At 38.1% G+C, this 26,090-nt stretch overlaps 1 protein-coding gene across 1 annotated transcript in view; it reads right to left on the bottom strand.

Annotated features, from left to right (window-relative positions):
* Positions 1 to 23,707, bottom strand: part of xkr6b (XK, Kell blood group complex subunit-related family, member 6b) — a 55,283-nt gene extending 31,576 nt beyond the window's left edge. Inside the window, exon 1 of the mRNA XM_016481149.1 lies at positions 22,208 to 23,707. Within this exon, the coding sequence (XP_016336635.1) occupies positions 22,208 to 22,764 (557 nt within the window). The 5' untranslated portion in view covers positions 22,765 to 23,707. The remainder of the gene's footprint in view (positions 1 to 22,207) is intronic.
* Positions 23,708 to 26,090: the final 2,383 nt, after the last annotated feature.

Raw genomic sequence — 26,090 nt, 5'->3', positions numbered from 1 at the left:
CAAAACTTCGCATTTGAACAGTCAATAGCAAATCCTTAAACTAGTAACAAAACATACTTACAGTGGCTGATTCAGAAGCGCCAGATTGTCATAGCAAAGTCAGAATTACCTCCTCTCCTAGGTTCACGAAACGGTCGTCCATAAAATGCATTGCTGTTCTGTTGTAAGTAATCTTAAAGATTCCTAAATGCATCTACTTTCGGAAGGCCAAATAAAGTGCTTTTGCTTTCGCCTAGAAACACAGCGTCTCCCTGACATGGCTGCTTCAACACTAGCTGTGGTTACTGAAACGCCTTCTTTCTTTGCATGCACATTTGGGCGGCATTATGCAAATTTTCCACATAGTGAAGTAGATATGTGGGGGCGTGTTAGAACGAGCCGTTTTAGGGGGGCGTGGCAGAGTCTTAACTTTGATAAAGAATATCTCTTTGGTTTTGAGACTTTAGTCTTTGCAACTTCAGGGATCTTATCTATGCACAATCAGCTTGTAACACTCCAAAGAGAAAGGAAAACTTGAAATCGCATCATATGACCCCTTTAAAAAGCAACATGATTAAAAGATCATATCTAATTAAATATGCTCCCTGTTTATAAGGAATTTTCCTACCACTGGATAAATTCTAGCTTGAAGTGCCACCTTCACGATTTTTGCAGCCCTATAGCTGCTATTGCAGGCAATGCGCCTGTCCAATAAACAGGACATGTGTTGTGTTCAGGCTCTCAGTCAACCTCAAACACAATGAATGGATTTATATGCTGTAGGCAAGTGAAAAACTTATGTTCAATGAAATGGAAATAAAATAAAGCAACTTTTTGTCTATTAAATGCTTTACTGATCTGCCGGAATAATGGAACATTTTTATCTTTGTGTGAGGTCTTTTCTCAGCAAATATTCCTATGTGTTGTTAATTTGAATAATTAACTGAAATATCACAATTAATTTGATTACAATCTTCAATCGACTGACAGCCCTCATTTTTTATAGAGACAACAGTGGAGTGTAGAAGAGAATGGAGGAAGGGATGAACAAAGAGAGAAACTAGGGCAGATATGTGTGAGAAAGAACATTATTAACAAACTACTAAAACCTCAAATGTCAATCAAATCAGGCGTCTATGCAGGCAAACTGCCTTTCATACACACACACACCCTCAGTGAGCATGGATTGAGCAGAAAATACAATTATCCAAGTTTTTTTTTTTTTATTAAATCCGGATGTGTTATCACTCCAGAGAAGCTGAGTGAGTCACAGCCTTGACTGGGAGGTTTTCCTCACTTTTCTCAAATACAGAGATCCTCGATGGAAACGTTAGACTGCTATCATTCCTAATCCTGACTTGCTTCAAGCACTGCACATTCCGGCGAGCAGGCGAGTCCCTGAAGCATTCTACTTCAGAAAAAAACGAAAAACGTCAGAGTGACACATTGAGAACAAATTGAAGAAGACAAGTCCTGGAAAACCAGCGCCTCAGCTTTGAGCAAGAAAAAGTCGCTGACGCCAACAGTTGGCAGAAAATACAGTCCACGTACTCCTCCTCCTCCACACAGGCTTAAGCACTCATCCCTGACAATCACCCTCAAACACTTTCTGAGGGGTATCTCTGCTGGACACCTGGATGGAGACCTTTCTGGAGCAGGGGAGAGGGGAGAAAACTCAGAGCTCCAGAGCATGCCGTGCATGTGAGAAACAGAAAAATAATTTTTTCCCTGATCAAAGTTTTGGTGTCACCTTCACCGCAGGCAGCTGGCGGCGTGATGGATGTATTGTGGGTGGGTGGGTGAATGAAACGTGGATGGAAACAGATGCTTGAATGCTGTACAGTTCAGAACAGCTGCTTTAATAAGACTGCTAATCGTAAATGATCAAAAACATGGTCTATTTGTAAACAGATTACAGCTGCTTTCATTTCACCGTTTAAAACAGAAGTCACAATCACAAACCATGAAATCCTCAAAAATGTGTAAGAACACAAATATTCAGTGGGGTTTGAGAACAAACGTAAAAACTCAGTATCAAAATCTAATTCAAATGCTGCCAGTAAAAATAACTTTTTTGGATTAAAAAAGGGGAAAAAATTTAAAGCTTTTATAATAATAATATTTTTATATCTTTTCAGGAATGTAATATCAGAGTGTACAAAGCATGCAACATCATTTTCAAATACCTCTCAGTCCACACTATAATGTTAAAATGGCGTTTTTAAATTTATCCATTTGGGAGCAAATCTTCAAGTTTTCACAGGACAAAAATGGTGTCTCAGTGTTAACAGAAGGCCAAAACACAGAAAAAAAAAAGATTCAAATGTTTTCAGATTAAAGGGTTAGTTCACCCAAAAATGAAAATTAGCCCATAAATTACTCACCCTCAAGTCATCCTAGGTGTATATGACTTTCTTCTTTCAGACGAATCCAGTCGGAGTTATATTAAAAATGGTCTTTGATCTTTCAAGCTGTTTCGTGGCACTCAGCGGGTGTTGCATACATCAGTCCAAAAGCAGTTAAATAAAAATCACCCATCCATAAAAAAAGTACCTCACACGGCTCCGGGGGGTGAACAAAGGCCTTCTGTAGCGAATCGATGCGTTTTTGTAAGAAAAATATCCACATTCAAAACGTAATAATCACTTTAATGTAGCTTGCGCTCACTGTTGTACACTGGAAGCAGTTCCAGGGGAATGACCTATAAGGTCAGCGCTGCGCATATATAAGTCATATACACCTAGGATGACTTGAGGGTGAGTAATTTATGGGCTAATTTTCATTTTTGGGTGAACTAACCCTTTAAAGGGATAGTTCACCCAAAAATTAAAATTTTGTAATTAATACTCACCATGTCGTTCCAAACCCGTAAAACCTTTGTTCATCTTTGGAAGACAAATTAAGCTATTTTTGATGAAATCCAAGAGCTTTCTGACCCTCCATAGACAGCAACACAACTACCACGTTCAAGGCCCAGAAAGGTAATAAGGGCATTGTTAAAATAATTCATGTGACATCATTGGTTCAACCTTAATTTTATAAATAATAAAAATAATGGCTTTATTCAGCAATTTCATCCGGGTCAGTCTCCGCTGCCATTCACGAGAGTACCACGATGCATGTAAACAAGGTGCAGCCATTAATAATTTTGTTCTGTAAATTCTCTCGTGAATGGTGGCAGAGACTAACCCAGAAGTAGCGCTGGACGATTAATCGAAAATTTGTCTTGGAGGTTTGGAATGACGTGAGGATGAGTAATTAATAACAGAATTTTCATTTTTTGGTGAACTATCCCTTTAATGTAGACGTAGTCATAGTCTCAGTAGTTTGGTCTGTTTGGTAGTTAGTCTGTTTTTTTGGTCCCTGGTCTGTATTTGGTGTGTATATCAGTAAATTTGCATACACATGTGTCGGCACCCATTCCCATATGATGTGCATTTGTGTGAGGGGGTTTAAAGCAGCAACAAAGGGAGAGAAACAAAGACAAGAGAGACAAAGGGAGAGAGAGAGAGATCCTCATCACAGATGCTTGCATAAACTGACAATGCTCAGTGTTACATTGTTAGCTGTCAAACAGATACACAAGCATGCTTGCTCAAGTAGCAAGTACAGAAGCATGGCTAGATTAGAAAATGAAACAGAATGATATTGGATGGATATTCATTCTGAGATTTGCTAAAGATTACATTTAAAGAAATAGTTCACCCAAAAATGAATCAGACCTCAGGCCATCCAAGATGTAGATGCGTTTGTTTCTTCATCAGCACAGATTTGGAGAAATTTAGCATTACGTCACTTACTCAACAATGGATCCTCTGTAGTGAATGGGTGCCGTCAGAAATACAGCTGATAGAAACATCACAATAATCGACAAGTAATCCACACAACTAAAGTACATCAATTAATGTCTTGTGAAGCAAAAAGCTGTGTGTTTGTAAGAAAAAGATCCATCATTAAGATATTTTCAACTTCAAACCAGTCTTCCATCCATATTATTGCTTTCTTCAGTGAAAAAAAGTTGTCTGGTCTGAATCAGGAGAGAAATATGAACAGATCAAGCACCATTTGCAAATGAAAACGGTTTTAAACAAATATGTTGATGGATTTTGATGTGAAAGGACAACAGGGGATCATTAGAGGAAGTGTTATTATGGACTGGTATTTTGGTCAGAAGAGACAGTTTAAAGTTAAAACGCCTTGATGGATTTGTTTCTTAGAAACACAGCTTTTCTCTTTACATTGATGTTAATTGATAGACTGGATGGATCATTTGCAATTATGTGGATTACTTGTGGATCATTGTGATGTTTTTGAATTGAACTTAGAAAATTGTTAAAAACATTTTCTGAATGCGACACGACAGTTTTGACAAATGACCAGTTTATTTTGGCAGATGCCGTGCTGATTTCAATCAGCTTTACCACAGATTTACCATGTTATACTATACATCCTGATGTTGCTTTGTAATCCACTCTAGTGAGTAACTTTTGAACAAACATTTGATGACAGAGGAACAGTGGAGAGAGCATCCAACAAAAGATGAATAAGAGAGGAAAATAAACAGTTTCTTTTTATGCCTTGATTCAGTTTACTGTAACTCAGTTTAATTTTGTATTGCCCTCAATTTAATTCAGTTCCATTACAGTCAACTCCCCATTTCTCTCCTCTCCTCATTTTCCCCTCCCTCTCCTTCTCAATCTCGCTGTACGTCTCCATTAGAGTGCAGAGTGTGATGTTTTCAGAGATATAGCAGCACCCCGCACAGCCTGGGGCCATACAAACAGCCTGCCACAGCCTCACAGGGGCCTCGTGTGAAAGTATAGTAACCATGATGAGCACAGTTCTAGAGTATTCCCAGTGGGAGATGGCGATTTCATGCCTTTTTCTCTCTCAGTGCAGAGGTGGAGCACGTAAAGTACACACCTCATGCCCATTCAGACTGAGGGGGCACGTGTCTCCTGAGAGTTTAAGTAAGTTACATATCACAATTATTTGAGGTTAAAAAAGGCTTTATAAAGTATGGTAGAATCCATCCATTTACATGTCTGAATTTGATCTGTCCAATCAGGTCCAAGAATATTTGTACTGTATGTGTAAGTGTCTGATAAGTAATATGTTACTATTGATAATGTTAAAGGGCACCTATTATGCTCCTTTTTACAAGATCCCTTTTTCAAGGGACTACAAGTATTTGGACAATTGACTCAAAAGCTGTTTCATGGACAGACGTGGGTTATTCTTTCGTTATTTCTACATCAAGAAAGCAGGTAAAAGGTCTGGAGTTGATTCTAAGTGTGCCATTTGCATTTGGAAGCTGTTGCTGTGAACCCACAAAGGAGCTCTCCATACAAGTGAAACAGACAATTGTTAGGCTTCAAAAACAAAACAAATCCATCAGTGAGATAGCAGGAACATTCAGAGTTGCCAAATCAACAGTTTGGGAGATTCTGTGAAAAAAATAATGCACTGGTGAGCTCAGCAACATAAAAATGTCTGGATGTCCACGGAGGACAACAGTGGAGCAAATAAAGAGGGTTGACCACAAAGTGCATACAAGGCAAGATTAGACTTTCAGATTAGAAAAAGCCAGACCAGTTCTGGAAAAGCATTCTTTGGGCAGCTGAAATTAAGATCAACCTGTACCAGAATGATGGGAACAAAAAAGTATGGAGAAGGCTCGGAACAGCTCATGCTAGGTGTATATGACTTATATATGCGCAGCGCTGACCTTATAGGTCATTCCCCCGGAACTGCTTCCAGTGTACAACAGTGAGCGCAAGCTACATTAAAGTGATTATTAAGTTTTGAATGTGGATATTTTTCTTACAAAAACGCATCGATTCGCTACAGAAGGCCTTTGTTCACCCCCCGGAGCCGTGTGAGACACTTTTTTTATGGATGGGCGATTTTTATTTAACTGCTTTTGGACTAATGCATGCAACACCCGCTGAGTGCCATGAAACAGCTTGAATATTCTGCAATGGCCAAGTCAATCTCCTGATCTCAACCTGCTTGAGCATGCATTTCATTTGCTGAAGACAAAACTAAAGGCAGAAAGACACACAAACAAACAACAACTGAAGTCAGCTGCAGTAAAGGCCTGGCAAAGCATCACAAAGGAAGAAACCCAGGCTCTGGTGATGTCCATGATTTCCAGACTTAAAGGGATAGTTCACCCAAAAATGAAAATTAGATTTTTATCTGCTTACCCCCAGGGCATCCAAGATGTAGGTGACTTTGTTTCTTCAGTATAACACAAACAAATATTTTTAACTCAAACCGTTGCAGTCTCCCAGTCATATAATGGAGGTGAATGGGAATCACTGCTTTGAGAGTCAAAAAAACATAAACAAACAAAACCAAATTAAACCCTGCGTCTCGTGACGATACATTGATGTGTAAAGACACAAAACGATCTGTCTGTGCAAGAAACTGAACAGTATTTATATCGTTTTTTACCTCTGATTCACCACAATGTCCGAACTGTCCTGAGCGTGTTCGCGTCTTCTTCTTCTTCTTGCTTTACGACAGATTGTAGACTTATAAGTGCATTACCGCCACCTATCTCTCAAATGGACCATTGACATCTCAATTAGGACCGTTCGGACATTGCGGTGAATCAGAGGTAAAAAACGATATAAATACTGTTCAGTTTCTTGCACAGACCGATCGTTTCGTGTCTTTACACATCAATGTATCGTCATCGTTCACTTCCATTATATGACTGACAGACTGCAACAGTTTGAGTTAAAAATCTTCGTTTGTGTTCTAATGAGGAAACCGAAAGTCACCTACATCTTGGAAGCCCTGGGGGTAAGCAGATAAACATCAAATTTTCATTTTTGGGTGAACTATCCCTTTAAGGCAGTCATTGCCTGCAAAGGATTCTAAACAAAATATTAAAAATGAAATTTTTATTTATGATTATATTTATTTGTCCAATTACATTTGAGGCCCTGAAAATGGGGGGACTGTGTATAAAAAAATGTTGTAATTCCTAAGCATTTTATGTTATATTTTTGTTCAACCCCTTGAATTAAAGCTTAAAGTCTGCACTTCAATTTAATCTTGATTGTTTTATTTTTAATCCTGTTCTAGTGGCATACAGAGCCGAAATTATGAAAATGTTTATATGCATATAATATTAGATCTGTCTATTAAGTGACAGCAGTGTAATATACAGTACCTATACTGCTGACTACGCTGTTAATATGACCCAAACAATAAAATAAAAACAGAAAATCACTCACTGCTCTTGAATGAATAATTTCTGTAGCTTTAACAAGAAGACATTTCTTGCTTGAATGCTGCTTTTAAATGCTCTAGTGTGAAGATAGACATGGCGGATTGTGTGCGGCTTACTCAGGGCGGGGTCTCTGCTAATACGGCACTGTCCGTCAACAGTTGTGGGTGGAGCGGCTGGAGCCTGATTCTGCGAACGGCTTGTTCTGAGACACTGCTTATGATTTATGGGGATTAAAAAGCAGGAATTTGTGGATTTTTATCATTATAGGGTGGTTGTGTACACACACTGCTAACACACAATTATGTTCAAACAACATGTAAAAGTGAATTTTGCATAATAGGTGCTCTTTAAAACTAAAACCATGAAAAAAACTTCTAAACAAACTAAAGTTAATAAATAAAAATAATAATAACTATATAGCCATTTTAAATGTGTGTGTGTGTGTGTGTGTGTGTAAATGACAAAAAACAAAAACTAAAAAAAACAAAGTTAAAACTGAAAATATAAAAATAAAATCTAATTCAAAATATTGTAATATTATATTAATTATTCAATATTATGTTGAATCCATTTTTTAAAACAAAAATGCACATTATTATTTTAGTGTTGAAAAAAGTTTTTTTTTTTTTTTTCATGTCTTATCTGAACTAGAGCACCAAGTGATCCAGAATTGCCTCAGTAAAATTGGTCCATGATGCCTCTGGTATAACACGTGTGTGCACAATGATGTCCTACCTGTCAAGGAGGAAAACACCACGTTAGCTATACGTATAAAGGTTATAAGGATGTGAATGCACCCGTAAAAGAGGTATTGTGAATTGGAACAGCAGTTTTTACCGATCTTGTGGGAATTGAAATTCTCAACTAGGACGAGGTGGCCCACTGTCAAACCAACTGCACCATCTGTCCAATACGTATTGCAAACATTCAACAGCCCATCAACTCAGGCTCAAATTTTTTCCCCAAAGGATCCAGCGGAATGGGAGGTTTCTCATCAGTCTATTCATAGTGTAGGATTAACAGACTGTGTCCTCGCACAGCCAGCTCTGGGTGCCTCGCTGTCTCTGATGCCGTGATTGGCACCTCGATGTGAGTCACGTTGAGCAGAGGCCTGCGTTAGTGATGAGGGGAATCCCTAACACAGCTTTCCTTACATGGGGCAGCACAGACAGGTCAGTCTTCTTGGATTGGAATCTCATTTTCATGCTGTTTCTTCAACCAAAGATGTTGCATTTGTGTGCAGTTATAGGATTCCCAAAAGATATGTCAGGAGACCTCCCAGATGTTCTTCTACCATAACTGTCATTTACGGTGGGGACTTCGTCACAGCTGATTTTGTCCCCATTGTTTTATGAAATAGCTTGCAGCAAGGGAATTGTCTAATACTGTGTATCTCCATCTGCACTTTCAGTTCATTAAAATAAAAGTTGAATTAGAGCCGGAAGCTGGATCCCTTTTGTATTTGAATTGAAAATCTCGACACTGGATGGACAATTATTATATAGTATTTCTCCATGAATTTATTCACTGACCTACAAAATCCCGGGTCAGATAAAAAAAGTAAGGTTACAGCATATTTTCCTAACATCTTGAAAAAACAACAAACACTAATAAAAATTACAAAAACATGCAACAAAATTACTAAAACTTTAACTAAAACTAAACATTAAACTGAAAACAGAATATATATATGCTGCTGCGGGGTCCTCTCAATGACATCATTTCCTGTTTTATCATTTTTCCCAGTAGGAAATAATAATAGAAGCATTTTTGACCTCTTGCACCCCCATTAATTAATTTTAATTCAGAAATTTAAAACCTGCTCGTCATAGAATTTTTGAATAAATTCATCAGTAGGAAAAAAATTATATTGTTGTCACTGACCCAATTATCAAATTAAATTATCTGTGTGCTAAAATTGGTCAACAAGAAGTAATGAAAAACAATACTAGCAATGAGAAAACTCAGCTGTCTGTTGTTGGATATCTCTTTCTCTCTGTTCGTTGCTCGTTTCTGCTTTGCTCCTCTGCTGTACCACTGTGTCTCAGTGGAGCTGAGCGAGAGTGACCTCGCAATCGACTGCTAATACAACCGTCATCACCTCACAGCACCCGCTAGAAACAAGCACAGGGAGGGGGAGAGTGAAGGCAGTGAGGAATAAAACACGGGATGAGAGTTTGTAGGTGTAAGCGTCTGCATGCTCGTTTGACAGGAAAACAAAAAAGGAGAAAGAAAGAGGAGGTGGAGGAAGTGGAAGAGGTGTCATAGCAGCAAGTATTAAGGTTAAGTAAATAGTCTCCTGACGGCAATCTTCACACTCATGGGTGATTTTCAGTCGGTATTGTGTGAGAAGTGGAGCATAACTGAGTTTTTATGAAGATTATTACATAAAGTTCATCCAAAAATGATAATTATGTTACTCACTCACATGCCTTCTGAAACCTGTACGGTGCTATTTTAGTATTATTTCAGTTTCATTTAAGTTTTGAGCTTTTTCATCTTTATTAGTGTTTATTTACTTAAACTTTTCTTTTTTTTTCTTTTTTCAGCTTTAAATTAATGAAGTGATTTTTAAAAGTTTAAGTTTTAATTAACAATAACAACACTGAACCTGTATAATTTTCTTTCTTCACTGGAACAAAAATAAAATATTTAAAGCTGCATGTGAATAGTGACTGTCATCTGTCAATAAAATGAATAACTCCTTACTTTTTTAAGTCTGTTCCCCCTACAAATACATCATAAGGCTTCATGAGACTAAGAATATGCTTTTATTTGATTTATTTATTTATTTGTCCATTTTTTAAGCTTGATAGCCACACTCATTTTAATTTTAAGGAAAAAAAAAAAGCTCAGACATTCTGCTAAATGTCTCATTTTCTGTTCCACAGAAGTAAAAGGTCATACAACATTGAGTAAATGATGACAGACCTGAACTATCCTTATGAAGTATTACTATTCATATAAGGATTTAGCATGGAAAGAAATCTTGACACACTGGTGCATGACGACTTCCTCTGACAGCCTTGGCTGCCGCATTATGTCAACATCTGGGAATGTGGGAGATTACATTTAACAACAAAAAAGTCTCCCCCAACACATGCACAGAGCTCAAAAGAGATGCACTAGAAAAAAAATTGTGTGATCCAGTGATATCTGGGCAAGAAAAGAAAGAGAGGAAGTGGACGCTTCTGGCATGAGTTAATACACATGAGTGGAGAGCAGTGAGTATGGTTGTAGGGCATTGCATTTAAGCACTATCAGCTTGAATGGTCACTGCAATGCTCTCCATTAAAACTAGGTCAGTTTTAGCAGGGGGGCATTGCTTCTGAGGGGAACTGTCCAGATTTAATGCGCTATCAAAAAAAGGGTTAGTCCACCCCATTGCAGGGGGAAGGAGAGCGTTTCAAACACAAGTCTCTTGATTCAGTATAGCTTTCAGTGAGATGAGGCCACTCAGAAGTCAAAGCTCTTAAAGTTGCCATGTAACGGAAGCACTGATTATCAGATTATCAAAAAATAAAAATGTAGGGTGGGACTAAGTTCTGTCCATCAGTTGTTGATACATGATACATTCACTGGAAGATCCAATGGAAGATGGCACCTTTTTTGTAGTTATAATGTTACACTGTAAAAAATTACTGTGAATTTAACAGTAAAAGACTGTAAAAATGCTACAGTAAATACCTGTTAAATGGTTAACGGTAAATTCCCCTACTATACACAGTGAAAAACTGTATTGGACATTACATGTATTGGACATTAATTTTACGGTAGTATACCATTTTTTGGAAGTGAAAAAGACTGTATAATTTACAGTGAATAACCGTAAATTGACATTCCCAGAATTCCCTGCGTTACATTTCAAATTTGATGTTTTTTTGTTGAAATAACTATGTTTCTTCTTAGTTTTTTCTTATCAGTTTTGTATATTAGGGTTGTGTGTTACACCTAATGTTGTTAAATTAATGTTTATCGCATTATTTCAGTTTCATGTTTGTTACCATGATGGTGTTTAGCGTTTGTGTGAATGACACTGTGCACCTTCTATATATGTTATTATTTAAAAGCTGCTTGTGATGGGCTTTGGTTCATCATGTGACTTTCTCATCACCACCTGCATTTTGTATTACAATTATTAGTGTATTACAAAAGTACAAAACAGATTTCAGTACTTCAATAGGTTGGTATATTAACATTATATCAGTTAATGAAATTACGGTATTTAACTGTAAATTTAAGTTAAAACCGTAAAACCTAAAACGTTGCTACCATATTTTTTTACGGTAAAATTCTGGCAACCACAGTTTTTTTACCGTAAATTTGATTTTTTTTTACAGTGTAGTCAAGTATTTTCAGCAGTGTCTTACTGAAGAAACGGTTTAAGCCACAGTCACAGTAGACTTTGACTAAGTGAAATAGACACTGCAATGGCGTAATATCACGTCACACTCTGCAGTGTCTTTTTTAGAAAAATAATTCATCATATAATACATCCAAAATGTAAAATTATGCAATCTACTCCAGATTTAAAGTTTGCGTTCTTTTAAATTTAGCTAAGAGTTCATGACGTATCGTTCTTCTACAATATTGTTTTCACGTGACACAAATTAAAATTGAACTTGAACTTGAACACAGCAAAGTTCACATGAGCTTGGGTTTCCAGTCTCCCGCATTCGCATACGCATAAATTTAAGTAAATAGAATAACAATCACAGTATATTGCTATCAATTTTCATTTTGTTGTTGAACAAAAAGTGCATAGCGAGAAAAGAAATACAGTGATCATCACTACTGTCTGTGCATTACTGGTGGAGACTTTATTGGTGACTCTTTCTGCAAAAAACTTTATGGCGATAGGTGGTGACTAGTAATCACTCTGTCAGGAAATCATCGCAATCACTCACGTCAGCACAGTCACCTCCTCCGACACACACCAGATCCCAATCACCCGAGTTCTGATCACCTGCACCTGCATCACCAATTAAGCCCGCTATATCTTATCACTCCACTCAGCATTCCAGTGTCCGGTCTACCGTTCACTACCTGAACATTGCCAGACTCCTTACAAGCTTTACTAACTGTTGTTTCCTTACCTCCAGAAGTCCATTCAGTCTCCTCTATTCCGATTCTCCTCAGCCCCGGTTCATCTCCAGGATTCCTACTACTATTATAACCCAGATTACCAAGAAGCTAAGATACCCAGAACTCTCTCATATCTCTCTTACTCACCTGCCTTCGATCCTAACCATCACAGCATTGACAATAAAACCCCTCTGTTTACCTGAACTCCTCTTGTCTCTTGCCTGTTTGTGACACTCATTGAATTGTTCACTTAAACGATTTGTTTAAAACAATGACTCATTTAGGAATGAAACACCACTACTACAATGATTACTTCTCTTGAGGCTTCCACTATTTTCATTGGTAGAGCAAAAAAATATAAAACAACAATCAGTATTGAGCTTAAAATATGAGTTACTCAATATTAACTGCTTATTGTTTGAACTTTTACATAAAAGCAATATCACTTCACAGTCACACTGTCTTGTGCCTACAGTTGTGCCTTCAGATCACCTGCTGATCAGTAGCATTTTTGCTCATGTGATATTGCTTAAATATACTGTAAAAATGACTGTATATTTAATGGTAAAAGACTGTAAAAATGCTACAGTAAAAACCTGTTAAATGGTTAACGGTAAGTTCCCCTACTATATATGGTGAAAAACGGTACTGGACATATTTAATTTTACAGTAGTATAACGTTTTTGGAAGTGGAAAAAGAACATATAATTTACAGTGAAATTGTAATTGAAATTGAAATTCATAGCAAATTGACATTCCTAGAATTCCCTGCATTACACTTCAAATTTGATGTTTTTTTTTTGTTGAAATAACTGTTTCTTCTGATTTTTTTCTTATCAGTTGTTAGGGTAGTTACATCTAATATACAATATAGGGTAGGATATATTACATCTAAATGTTGTTAAATTAATGTTTATTGTACACAGCAAAATCCCCAGAGTTAAATCAACTCTGCTCAGAGTACATATTGTCCCAATCTACAGTGTTAAAGTAACACTGAAGCCGAGTTAAAGTTAATGGCATAATTAAGCAATTAATTATTTGATGAGTGAGCATTAGTAAAGAAAACCCGCTGTTAACAATGTTGAAGATGAACAACTACTGCTCAGGCTTTTAGACATGAAAACGTATCACATAATCCTCAACAGTGGTAACTCTGCTTCAGTGTTACTTTAACACTCTGTAGATTGGGACAATATGTACTCTGAGCAGAGCTGATTTAACTCTGGGGATTTTGCTGTGTATTATTTCAGTTTCGTGTGTGTTACCATGCTGGTGCTCAGTGTTTGTGTGAACGACACTGTGCACCTTCTATGTTAATATTTAAAAGCTGCTTGTGCTTTGGTTCATCATGTAACTTTCTCATCACCACTTGCACTTTTGCAACCTGTTCTGTTGAGTGACTATTGTGCCAACTGTAAAGTTTGGTGGAGGAGAGATAATGGTGTGGGTCTGTTTTTTATTAGTCATTACTGTAATAAACACTCATTCTACAGTGATTTGATAAACATGAAACGTGGATTCTAATGAAGATTTTTTTGCATGATACATGCAACCACAACCAGTCCATATTGACACAGCCCTGAGGTCAAAGGTGACTGATCTGGATCAAAACATCTCCACACTCTCCACAGCAGGTATCAAGCTCAGACAGACAGAAGACTGTTACAAATCCTGCAATAACACAACTGCAATAAAGCTGCTAATTTTTATCCTGACAACCTCCAGCATATTCCTTATCATCTGAATTATAATCAGATTCTTTCTTCCTGGCTGTATAAATAGCACACTTTTATCATGGCTAAATAAATCAGCACTTAACACACTACATCAAGTGCATTTTACAGACACTCGTCTCAGTCAGGTCACAAAGAGAGTGAGGTCTTTCTTTGTTTTTTTGCATAATGAAGAAATACCAGCAGTCATAGATATATTTCTGTGAATAACAGGATTGCTATGAAAATATTCAATATTTGCCCTTTCTGATTTAATGCCAGATGCTTGTAGAACATGTAAAACTGCTCACTCTCAGCCGTCTATACGATTTAATACTCTGTTGTAAGTCACAGTTCAATCTTGCTTTGCATGTTCTAATTTTAACAATCTCATAGAGAATGAGCAGATTTATGTTTATAAGCTGAGGATAGAGATGGTGACTGTGGGGACAGTCCTAAACCGTCCTCTGTCCCACTGACTCCTACAAGCATAGTACAAATAGTTATGTAAGCGGATGAAAACCGTGTTGAAGAAACAGAATTTCTGATGAATTTTTTGCTATTGGAACCTCAAGGTTTTATTTCTGGATCGTGGATTCCCAAAACTGTGGTACAGTGAACAAAACTGTCTACATACCTGTACGTGTACGCCTGTGTGAGTGTGTGTGGAGGGGCAGCTGTGGGTCAGCGTGTGATGGCTAATGGTTAATTGCTGACTGGTGGGCGCACAAGCTGATGGTTGTCTCTCTCTTTCTCAGGCCTCAGGGGACTCATTCGTCTGTCATCACATACACATTGAGCGATAAGATAAGAGATAGATGCTACCACTGACTGCCAGTTAAAAAGAGAGAAAAAAAACATTTAAGCTTTCAGTAGCAAACTATTTGAAAGAAAGTTCATTTATATAAAAAATTATATATATTTAAAAAAAAATATATATATTTATTACAATTTTTAAATGTTTTTTAAAGAAGTGTGTGCTCTCTTGTGCTCACCAAGTCTGCATTTATTTGATCAAAATACATTTAAAAGAACTGTTTTCTTGTTTAAGGGGAGACACTGCAGGCAAAAGCATTGTTTTTTCATGCACCTGTCTGTGTGTGTAAAATCTATAAAATAATCTATATAATCATTGATTTTGCATTGATTTAAAATAATATAGTATATTATTTTATTTTTTAAAAAGAAGTTTAAGCAGCAATTTTTGTTTTCAAAATGTTTTACAAATTTCAGGCGATATGAGAGTAGCAAGATGAAGACAGAATTTTCAAGCACATGATCTGTGAAGAGTCCCTTTAAAATTCCGCCACAGCGTTTAACAACAAAAATCGTACAACTTAATTATCAAAAGTCAAGCTAAAATTTTCATCTTGATAATACTTAAAAATTTAGCTCATGTACTTTGAGAGCTCTTTACCATCTCAAGGAGAAATCAGCACTACATTACTGTAGTAGAGATGTGTTACGGTAGCAAAGTCACAATACGATATATACATTACAGAGGCCACGTTACGATGTGGGACTGCACTAAATTTCACCTCAGTAGAATTTAGTATAGCAGCTGTTAAACATTGCATACTATAGGGCAGTTGACATCTGCACTGTACTACAGTATAACAAACAATATATGTAATGGCGTAGGCTTCATGTTAACATTGGGCACTCGATCCCCACCTAGTACAATATTCGGATTGTTTGCATCTTGTTTTTAAGCCCATAAATAATGTACTTGTTCTAATACATTTATATTGTAATGTACTCATTCTAATATATTAATAACATCATATTAACATTGCTGGAAGGTTATCATTGCACAAAATTTCAAGTATATTTTTAATACATTTAATACTACGTCTTTTTCACCTGGGGCATTGTCTTTATCAGCAAGGAGTTGGTATAACATCACTGTTTTGAAGCAATTAAATAGAGAAACGCGGCAAAAACCGCGGTAGGCCTAATTCATACATACACAATCTCTCTCTTTCTCCGTTCTCCGGCCCGTAAATAAACACATGCATGACGAATTACACTTTTCTGAAAATAGAATATTGAAGTGGAGATCGCTAAACTTTAAGCTTACCGGTGTTTTCAGAAAGCCAACACTTTTATCCTCTGTGATTGTGCCAGGTTCAGTATTGCGCAAGTGTGAAGCTCCGATTCGGGGATGACGGGGATCAGGCAACCCCAGTTGTGTTCTTCTGCAAGTCAGATTATACCTTGTTGTAGCCTATATTATACTCTATTCTCTATTCATTATTTTTAGAAACCTTACACTTTTCTACTCTCTAATTTTCTTCAATACATGTATCGCAAAGTAGTAGGCCTATATGACGATACATCGTCGTATCGATATATCGAGCACAGCCCTACAAGCTAAACACAAGAAGACAGAAAGCACTGGTTGAGGAGCAGTAGTATACATTTAAAAACACACACAAATAAATACTCCATTCTACATACTGTAGGTCAGTGTTTCCCAACCGGGGTGCCGTGTAAAAAAATGACAAAATTAATTTTGTAGGGTGCCACAAGTTTGTTACAATTTCCAAAGGGTGCCGCGACTAAAAAAAAGGTTGGGAAACACTGCTGTAGGTCATAATCATAATCGTAAATCCAGCTGGTGTGATCAAACACATTCAGATTATTCATAGCGCTCTGTGGTCCAATCTGTAAACACACTCACAAATTAGTCATTACAATTTACTGCCAAGATGACAGAAACACACATAAATTACCCATTATGGTCTTCACACCAACACGCTAACAAGCGAAAACACTCACCAATTAGTCATAACATTACATTGTGCATTTGGCTTTTGTCAGCTGGACTGATTCCAGCATGACTGCATCATGTCAGTCTCTCCACCCCACTGTCCTTTACACACAAGCTGTGACAATTTATCACACTCACTGGCTTACCTATATTACACACATATGCATGCAAACTCCACAGCAGATCTCTATGATACAATTGCATATTGTGGTGAGCCTGTGTTTATGTGTGTAAATGAATTCTTGGAGTGTGGCTGGTCTTTGAGGAGGCCCAGACTCTCACTGAGGGCGTTCTACAATGCTTGCAAGGTCGCTGTGAATAACAGCCAAGTAGTGTTTACTGTAAGCACATCTGAGGACATGTCAGCAGTGTAACGCATTGATTAGCACATACTCGCTGCTGGGTCTTCAGTACTCGCTAAACTGTAAGGCTGTTTACTCGTACAAAGCTCTTGAGGAGGCAGTTGGACAATAAAGTGGCATCTTAAGAGGTGCTTAAAAAGACTACCCACTTCTTTTTACTACCCAGCACTAGAAACCCGGTTATCTGTCTGAGTGTTCGTGGGTCAATGACAGAATGCTTGTCCACTATAAAGAAGAGGAAAAAACACTTTGAAATCCAGTTTAATTCAAGTATTAGAAATCTACTCCTTGAAATTGTGTTGTTTTCATATGGTTTAAAAAAACACTTTTAGGGCATTTTCAAAAATAGTTATAATTTAATGACTAAAAATGTCATGGTTTAACCGTTTGACATCTGAACAACGTTTAATATACTTGGTAAAAAGTATTTTCCACAATTATCATTAAATATTATTTTCTAAATATCATTAAATATAATTATATTTATATAAAAATAAATAAATAAATTTCTTATATGACATACATTTTTCAGAAGAAATTACATTCATGTACTTTTTAGTTTACCATAAATGCCAGTAGATTGTCAGTAGATTCTGCATTACATTTCAAAGAAGTAATTACAAAATTACATAAAAAGAAAGCAAAAAGCACTCTTAAATATCCAAAAATATTACATTTAGTTTGCACTTAAATATATTCTTCTATGTGTATTATTTCCATAATATATCCTCTTTTTAAGTATATGTTAAATTGTATGTCTGTTTTATTAGGGACCACGGGACTTAAGTAATTACATTTTTTTACTAGGCTTTTTTTTCTTGATTATGATATCAGGGCAGTGGTAACATCCTGGCATTTTTGAGTTTATGGACCTTAAAAAGCATTCAAATGAATTTTAATTCAGAAAATAAAACCTCGCTCATTATAGAAGAGGTGTATTCAAGTCAGACAATCCATGGATTGAATTTTAAATGTTTTGTTTTATTCATTTAAAAAGCAGACACAAAAATGAGTGTCATGTCTTTGACCCTTGTGTTTTCATGAATAGCTTTCTTGTCATTTACTGCGTGATATTTCCTCAAGACACAAGTTGTCGGTGCACTTTAACCCCAATTTAAACTGCCATTCCAAGCACTCAGTCTCAAACAAACACTACGTAACACTCTCAGACATCCACTATATACTGTATAGTAGCTGACTATATATCCTACCTGAGCCCCTGTGTGAGGTGTGACACTGAGAGGGCAAACAGGAGAGAATGGGGATGGTGAGCGTCCTAGAGGTGAGGGAGTATGGAGGGAGGGCTGCTCTAAACGTCACACATAGTGGGGGAAAAGTCTCCAATAATGGGAAGGCCGACAGATGCTCCAGTTTCCTTGACAGAAATGGAGGTCAAGTGGAGATTTATGTAAAAGGGAAAACAGGCAGCGAGAGAAAAGGAAAGTGCATATTATGACTTTAACTAGTGGATGGGGAGGACAGAGCAGCAAAGCAATGATTTTACACAGACAGCACCATAAAGAAATGAGACAGAGGAAGTGCCTTAAAATAGAAAGGGAAGGAGTGGATTACAGTATTTCCCAGGCATTTGTGTAAAGCTCAAGTAGATCTTCATCAACACCAAACCATACATATGTTATTTTTATCTCATGCTGAGAATCATTCTTCATTTATTTTATTAATTTAATCTATCTTTAAACACTACAAACATGCTGCAAAATCAAATTTTAAAAACCCTATATACACTACTGTTGAAAAGTTTGGGGTCAGTAAGATTTTTGTATATTTTTAAAATAAGTCTCTAATGCTCACCAAGGCTGCATTTATTTGATAAAAAAGCAGTAATATTGTGAAATATTATTACATTTTAAAGAACTCTTTTTTTTATTTGAATATACTTTCAACCGTAATGTATACCTGGGATGCAAATCTGAATTTTCAGCAAACAGGCAGCGAGAGAAAAGGAAAGTGCATATTATGACTTTAACTAGTGGATGGGGAGGACAGAGCAGCAAAGCAATGATTTTACACAGACAGCACCATAAAGAAATGAGACAGAGGAAGTGCCTTAAAATAGAAAGGGAAGGAGTGGATTACAGTATTTCCCAGGCATTTGTGTAAAGCTCAAGTAGATCTTCATCAACACCAAACCATACATATGTTATTTTTATCTCATGCTGAGAATCATTCTTCATTTATTTTATTAATTTAATCTATCTTTAAACAGTACAAACATGCTGCAAAATCAAATTTTAAAAACCCTATATACACTACTGTTTAAAAGTTTGGGGTCAGTAAGATTTTTGTATATTTTTAAAATAAGTCTCTTAATGCTCACCAAGGCTGCATTTATTTGATAAAAAAGCAGTAATATTGTGAAATATTATTACATTTTAAAGAACTCTTTTTTTTATTTGAATATACTTTCAACTGTAATGTATACCTGGGATGCAAATCTGAATTTTCAGCATCATTACTCCAGTCTTCAGTGTCACATGATCCTTCAGAAATCATTCTAGTAAGCCGATTTGCCGCTTAGGAAACATTTCTTATTATTATCAGCATTGAAAACAGTTGTGCTTTTATGGACATTGTGATATATTTATTTCAAAAACCTTCAAAAAAATATTTACAGTAATTTTTAATTTTACAAATTAAACAGTAGTGATACATTGCATCATGCTGGGAGTAAGAATTCTGAGCTGTACTCGTTTTCACAAAGTTGCCCTAACTAAACAGCAATTGTTATGCCAAGAGCTAAACAAAGCACACAAGCAGTGCCCTAGGCTGCTTAATTGACCATTATTTCCCATTTATCTTTCAAGACGCTTGCACTGACTGACTCTCAAGTCAAGACGATTGGGAAAGGCTCAAGGTCTTGGCAGTGGAGCTGCCGCATCAGACTATTTACCGAAGCCAACAGAGACATCATCGGGCTCTCGTGCCAAGCATGAATAAATAAACATCCAATTGAGAAATGTCTCATGCACTCTTAAAATGCACAATTTCTAAAGTCTTTGGCAAAAGGATCTGTCCAACAGTCAGGAGCTGCTGCAAAGACAGATTTGTGTAATTCCACTATAGAAATTGTTTTTTTTCCACATAGAAATTATGTTATGGTGTGACTTAGAAAATCATTGGTTCAGTTTGAGAGGTGAAGTTAGTGTGGCCTCAGAAGTTTCTGGATAGAAAGCAATAAGAACTGGCGGATGCAATAATATGAGCATTAAAATATGAATATGCACACAGTTACAATAGTAGTTAAATGATTTTAGCAAATGGCTGCAATATAACAAAGAGTGAAAAATTGAAGGGGGTCTGAATACTTTCCGTACCCACTGTATGTCTGAGTATAAATCTAAAGGCGAGTACCTTATTCACACAGTCATAAAAGGAGCCAAAAGAGACCCATTTCCACCAGCACTTTTATAGCTAGGCTGCCCTTTTTTAAGATGATACACCACTGAGCATTCTACCTCAAAACTGCCTTTCCATTATATTTAGGTTTTGCATTCATTGCACAATGAAGCAGTAACTGTTTTGTGTTACCAGGAGTACTTGAGTCACATCTTTAAAGAGCCAAAAGATATAAAAAATTAAAAAAATACAGCAAAAGCCTTTCATCCAGGTAGCTATAGCTAAACATTGCCTTTTTCACTTTAGCTGTAGCCTATACAAATATTTGTACTGAATTTAATGAAGATCTTAATTCTTGACATTTGAATTGTGTAATAGCTTCCATACTACATACTTTGACCTATGATAAACCAAAAAGTACGCGTTAATCGCAATCAACAGATGAAAAAAAAAAAAACTAGCTGCACAGCCCACAGTTCTCTGCCTTTTTTATTTTTAAACTTTATGAATCGGACACTTGCTCCTGTGGCATTATGGGATAGTTCAGGGTCCACCGGTTGCACACTTCACAATCTCAGCAAAGTCAGTCACTCAGGTATTGTTCGCGTATATTGATTCTAATATTCTGAATATTCTAAACGGACGCGTGAGAAGAAAAGCTTGTAACTCGTATCTGGTTGCATAGCAACGGCAGAAGATCAGCGTCAGAATTCTACGAGGTCAGTTCTAGATCCCAGTGATCCCTAGACCTTCGTAGCCTACTGAATAATAAATATTACAATATATATATAAACTATAAATCAACTTAAACCCTTAGTCAATGCAGAGTATTATTTAACTTATAGTAATCTACAAAATGAGCGTTTCATTTGGCTTTTAAGAAAGACTTAACAACATTTATTTTGGTAAATACATCCAGACGGCCGTATCGTGACTATATGAAAGATGAGAAGGAATTTCTTTTGTACACACGTAGAGAGAGAGAGCGCGCGCTCGCGTGAGATGCTGTAGCACCTTTAAAGAGATGACATCATGACAAGTGTGAGCCACTGATGACAGAGAGCCTCATCTTTAAGCAATAGTCACATCGTGTAAAGAGGAGAAAACACGAACACGAGTAGACATGAATAATAAATGGCATCGAAATCAAGCTAAATCGTCCGGCTAAACTGAACGCCTCCACACAAACGTGAATGCGGCCACTGCGTCTGTCTACTGCAGAAAAAGAAAACTGTCGCATCATTTCTAGTGGATCAGACATTAAGTACAACATGTCACAGACGATATTCCCCGCACGCGTCAGAACGATTCCTCACTTGATAGAGCACACACTGTACTGACTGCGTTAAAACGCACTGCACCTATGATGATAAAGAGCGAAGGATCAAAGAACGCAAATTGTGTGAATGATATCGAGCGCAGGAAGGAGGGATGTCGTTCCTGAGGGACGCACGGCCCGGGGAGCCTGAGAAACCCGATGCCCGTCTCGCCAGCGGTCTCAAGAGAGTTGAGCAGAATGAATCCTCAGATGCACTGTGAGACTCACCTCAGTAACGCACTGTACTTTCAGCGCACACTGAAGCCACAGATCTCACGATGTTCATTGAGAGAAACGCGCACGCTTAGAGCGAGACTCGCATCCGCTCTGGCTCTGCTCTGCACGGGTTACACCGGGCTACGGGACGCTTACCTCCACACTTGTCCCATCTGAAGGATGTGTATGAGCGTCTGCCAGACCCACACGGACATGCGACAGCACCTGGCCCTGCCGTGCACCCCTGGGCCCAGGCTGCTGCTGAGACCCTCCACGGAGCCCAAGCCGCCCCCCGTGTAATCCTGCACGAACCACCTGAAGCTCAGGATCTGGACCAGCACCGACGGCACCAGCACGAAGAACAGTGTGAGTCCGAACCAGAGGTAGTCCTGCTTGACGTAGTAGTCGAGCGCGAGCCACAAGTCAGTGCCCACGTCCCAGAAGAAGACGAGGAGCGCGAGGACGATCCACAGGCAGTCCAACCACAGGCGCTTCTCGTGAGGTGGCCGCCTGACGTCTCTCCCCTTGCCCAGGAGGTAATGCAGACAGGCGCTCCGGCAGCCCCAGTAGCACGACGAGGTGTTGCAGCAGTGGCAGATGTGGAAGGAGCTGCCCTGCCGCGGGTCGTCCTCGCAGCTCCCCACCGTCTCGTCCAGGTTGTGCAGCTGGGCGAAACCGGTGACGACCCCCCGACCGTCGGATTTCGCTGCCATCGTGCTCTCCGAAGCGCACACCTCCGGTTTCCGAGGCTCGTGACGTCACTTCCCCGACACCTGTTTCTCCAGAGTACCCCTAATGAGGTAGCCATGGACTTGTGGGGTGAGGCCGAGCATCCTCCTGCGGCGCTGCGGACGGCGAAGCCAGCGCTGATCTAGTTCTCGAGCCGGCACGGGTCAGAGACGAACTCCTGGAAGCCGGTTCTTGTCACCTGCGCATTGTCTTTGGGAGCGAGCTTGGGACTGTTCCCTGAGACACCCGCCGCCGACTGGATGTCTCGACTGAAGAGAGACGCGGATCCGTACTCATCTAGGATGCCACCTAGTGCTCGGTTTGCACCTCTGGACCGCTGCGTGATGTAATGCTGTAGGAGTGAGCACGCCGCTCGAGCTCTTAACCCTTTCGGACATCAGAAGATGCTGCTCACGTGGAAATTTGCTGGTGGAACAACACTTTCGCGTACATAGCCTACACATGCAGGATGCTTCTCCTCTCCACTGTGCCATCATGACACCAAGATGGCTATTATAATGCAATAAACACATTTAAATGAGATTTCAACAAGATCCACTCACGAAATGAGAGAGCGAAGAGATGGAAGCGTCAAGCGCGACGTGTTTGCGGTCAGGTGCGCATCTGTGCTGTCCTGCTTGTGACAAACAACTCTCTTCTGTGAAAACTAGGAAAGCTCAGTACATTTGTAAACTTAACAGCCTCTCCCTGGATGGAAGTAGCAATAAAGGTAGAGTACATCTGTAAAATGAGGCGCGGAAAATATTGTTGTGACAAGACAACTGTCCTTATGGGAACGCGCGTGTGCTGTCCATGAAGCGCGCAGCCAGCTGACTCTTCCTTATTCCTTTGTGAGTGTGTTGTGAATGGGTGGATTGATTAATTGATTGATTTTGTTTCTTTGTCGTTCTGTTGTATCTGCTGTTTAAAATACTTGAATCTATCTTGGCATTCAGCATTCAAATATTTCTGATTAATGACACATTCATTTGTTCATGTTCTGTCTCTGCAATTTACTACATATTATTTTTAAATTTTAATGTTAAAATAAAATCGATTTGGCAAATACCTGCTAAGGACATTTTAGTGTTTTAAATTATTTAAATAATTTAATTTAAATTAGGTCAAGTCTGCTATTTTTAAAAAAAGTCTACAATGGTTTGCTATAGTTTAAGCTGATCTTAAGCTGGTCCCCAAAACCTCTCCACACTACAGACCAGCCTGACCACCTTTTAAGACCTGCTAAGACCAGCAAACCAGTTTAAGCTAGTTTAAGATGTTTTTCTTTTTTCAGCAGGGATTTTGGATTTTTTATTTATTTTTTTTTTTTTTCGGATGGAATTTAATTATTTACAATAAATTATCTTTCAAATGCAACTTTCTTTCTCTACATTGATCTCCCTACTGGCTCAAACTGTATTCCCCAACAGCCCACATTCACATGGGATATACCACAATGTGATATACCATTTATTAGACTCCTAAATTCAGCCTTTAATCTTTGAAAACCCATGGCATCAGCATCCGATCTGCACTCTGATCTATTTCTCAGTGCCTTGACTCAGGTTTCCTCCAGGTATCAATCAAACTAGAAAAAAGAGCAAGCGACAGAGAAAGAAACCTTCGATCCTTGCCAAAAGCATTGCTGTTATCCTAAGAAAAAACTTACCACATAGCACTTGAGCTCTGATTACAAAACGAAGTGTGCTTTGTCTGCCAGCAAAGCAGTGCACAATGCAGTCCTGGCGTCCAATGCCACCTCTATAGGACTCTGTCTCACCCTCCCACAAGCCATCGTAAATCCTCAACACCTGTGGAAGCGCCAGGGAAGCATTACCAAGATTAAGACAGTGCCACTGTTACATTAATAAGATGATCTCACACTACAGTCCCACTGGTTGCCAATAGGCTTAGATCGTAACATAAGGCACATGCATGGCAGCATTACAGTAATCATCATTTTTATTACAGCAGTCCTTGTTAATTAATGAAAAGATGTATGCGAAAATGACATTTCTCTGCCAAACCTTCCCATTTGGTTTCAATTGCAATGGTCATTTGATGTGAATTACATGAAAGTAAGATGTTCAGAGAATGTGTGCACTGCTGCCTCATCTGGCATTCATAAATGGTTCCCGTACCTAAGGAAATGTTTGGAAATCGTTCATAAATGCAGTGATTTTGAATTTCCTCAGTGCTGCAGGTCTGGTATGAAGTTCTTCAAATTAACACACACTGTCAGAGTCTCTTCTGGGGTTCAGAGCCGAGGAAACGTCACAGACATGTTTGATGAGCAGCATAAGCTGGAATAACACTTCTCAGCTAATAATGTAAAAAAGAAAAAAAACTATTATCAAAGTGGCCTGAAGCAAAGAGAAACAGTCTGAGATTCAGTGTAGTGCATGTGTACTTGGTGTCAGGCACAATGATAACAAACAGACAATTATTCCATATAATTCCATATGAAAAAAAACAGGTCTTCACAGATCATTTTAAAACCATTGTGCATCCATGTTAAGGATTGATATTCTATGCTTGCAATTCAGTAGAGTAATATTGGAACCAAGATATCACAGAAATTTTAAGAGACTTTTTAAATAAAATGCCATTTTATTTTATTTCATGATAAAGAAAAATTGAAAAAAAAAAAGAAGTACATTTTCATTTTCTATTAAGTGCTTTCTTTGTCATCTTAATTGGTGTCACACTGTGATATTAACAAACAGACAGTTCATATGCCATATGACAAAAGCAGATCTTCACAGATATTTAAAAAAACCTTTTCTCTGCCATGTAGCTATGTTGAGGACTGATATGCTATAACATGAGATGAAAATGTATGCTTATGAGTGCCTGTCTTCATACACGCCGCTCAAGTTACATATGCAAAAATATCAGCTCTCAGTCAGGGGAGTGTGTTTTTTTCACAAACGGCATACATTTTTAATGAGAGCAAATGGAGCCGCATATTTTTTGGGTGAGTGTGGGGTTCATGGCACACATGTAACTCAAGCTAAATAATGCAGTGGCTGTAATCGCTCATGGCGCTCAAGAGACGCCAGACACTTATCTTCCTCCTCAACAGGAGGCCACTCTGCTCGCAGCAGGATTCTGCTAAGACTACAGCAGGAGCTGTGTTGTGAATTCATACAGGTGTACACATATGCACGTGCACGCACACATACACACTTCACTGAAAAATGATCTTTATATAAGTCAACACCAGTGTTGGGTAAGTTACTCTAAAAAAGTAATCAATTACTAGTTACTAATTACATCTTCAACAGTGTAATTAGATTACTGTACAAAT

This window comes from Sinocyclocheilus anshuiensis, unplaced genomic scaffold (genome assembly GCF_001515605.1).
Source record: "Sinocyclocheilus anshuiensis isolate Anshui unplaced genomic scaffold, SAMN03320099.WGS_v1.1 scaffold405, whole genome shotgun sequence".
Classification (NCBI taxonomy): Eukaryota; Metazoa; Chordata; class Actinopteri; order Cypriniformes; family Cyprinidae; genus Sinocyclocheilus; species Sinocyclocheilus anshuiensis.
Note: the sequence above shows the minus strand (reverse complement) of the source record. Positions and strands in the feature narration are given on the sequence as shown.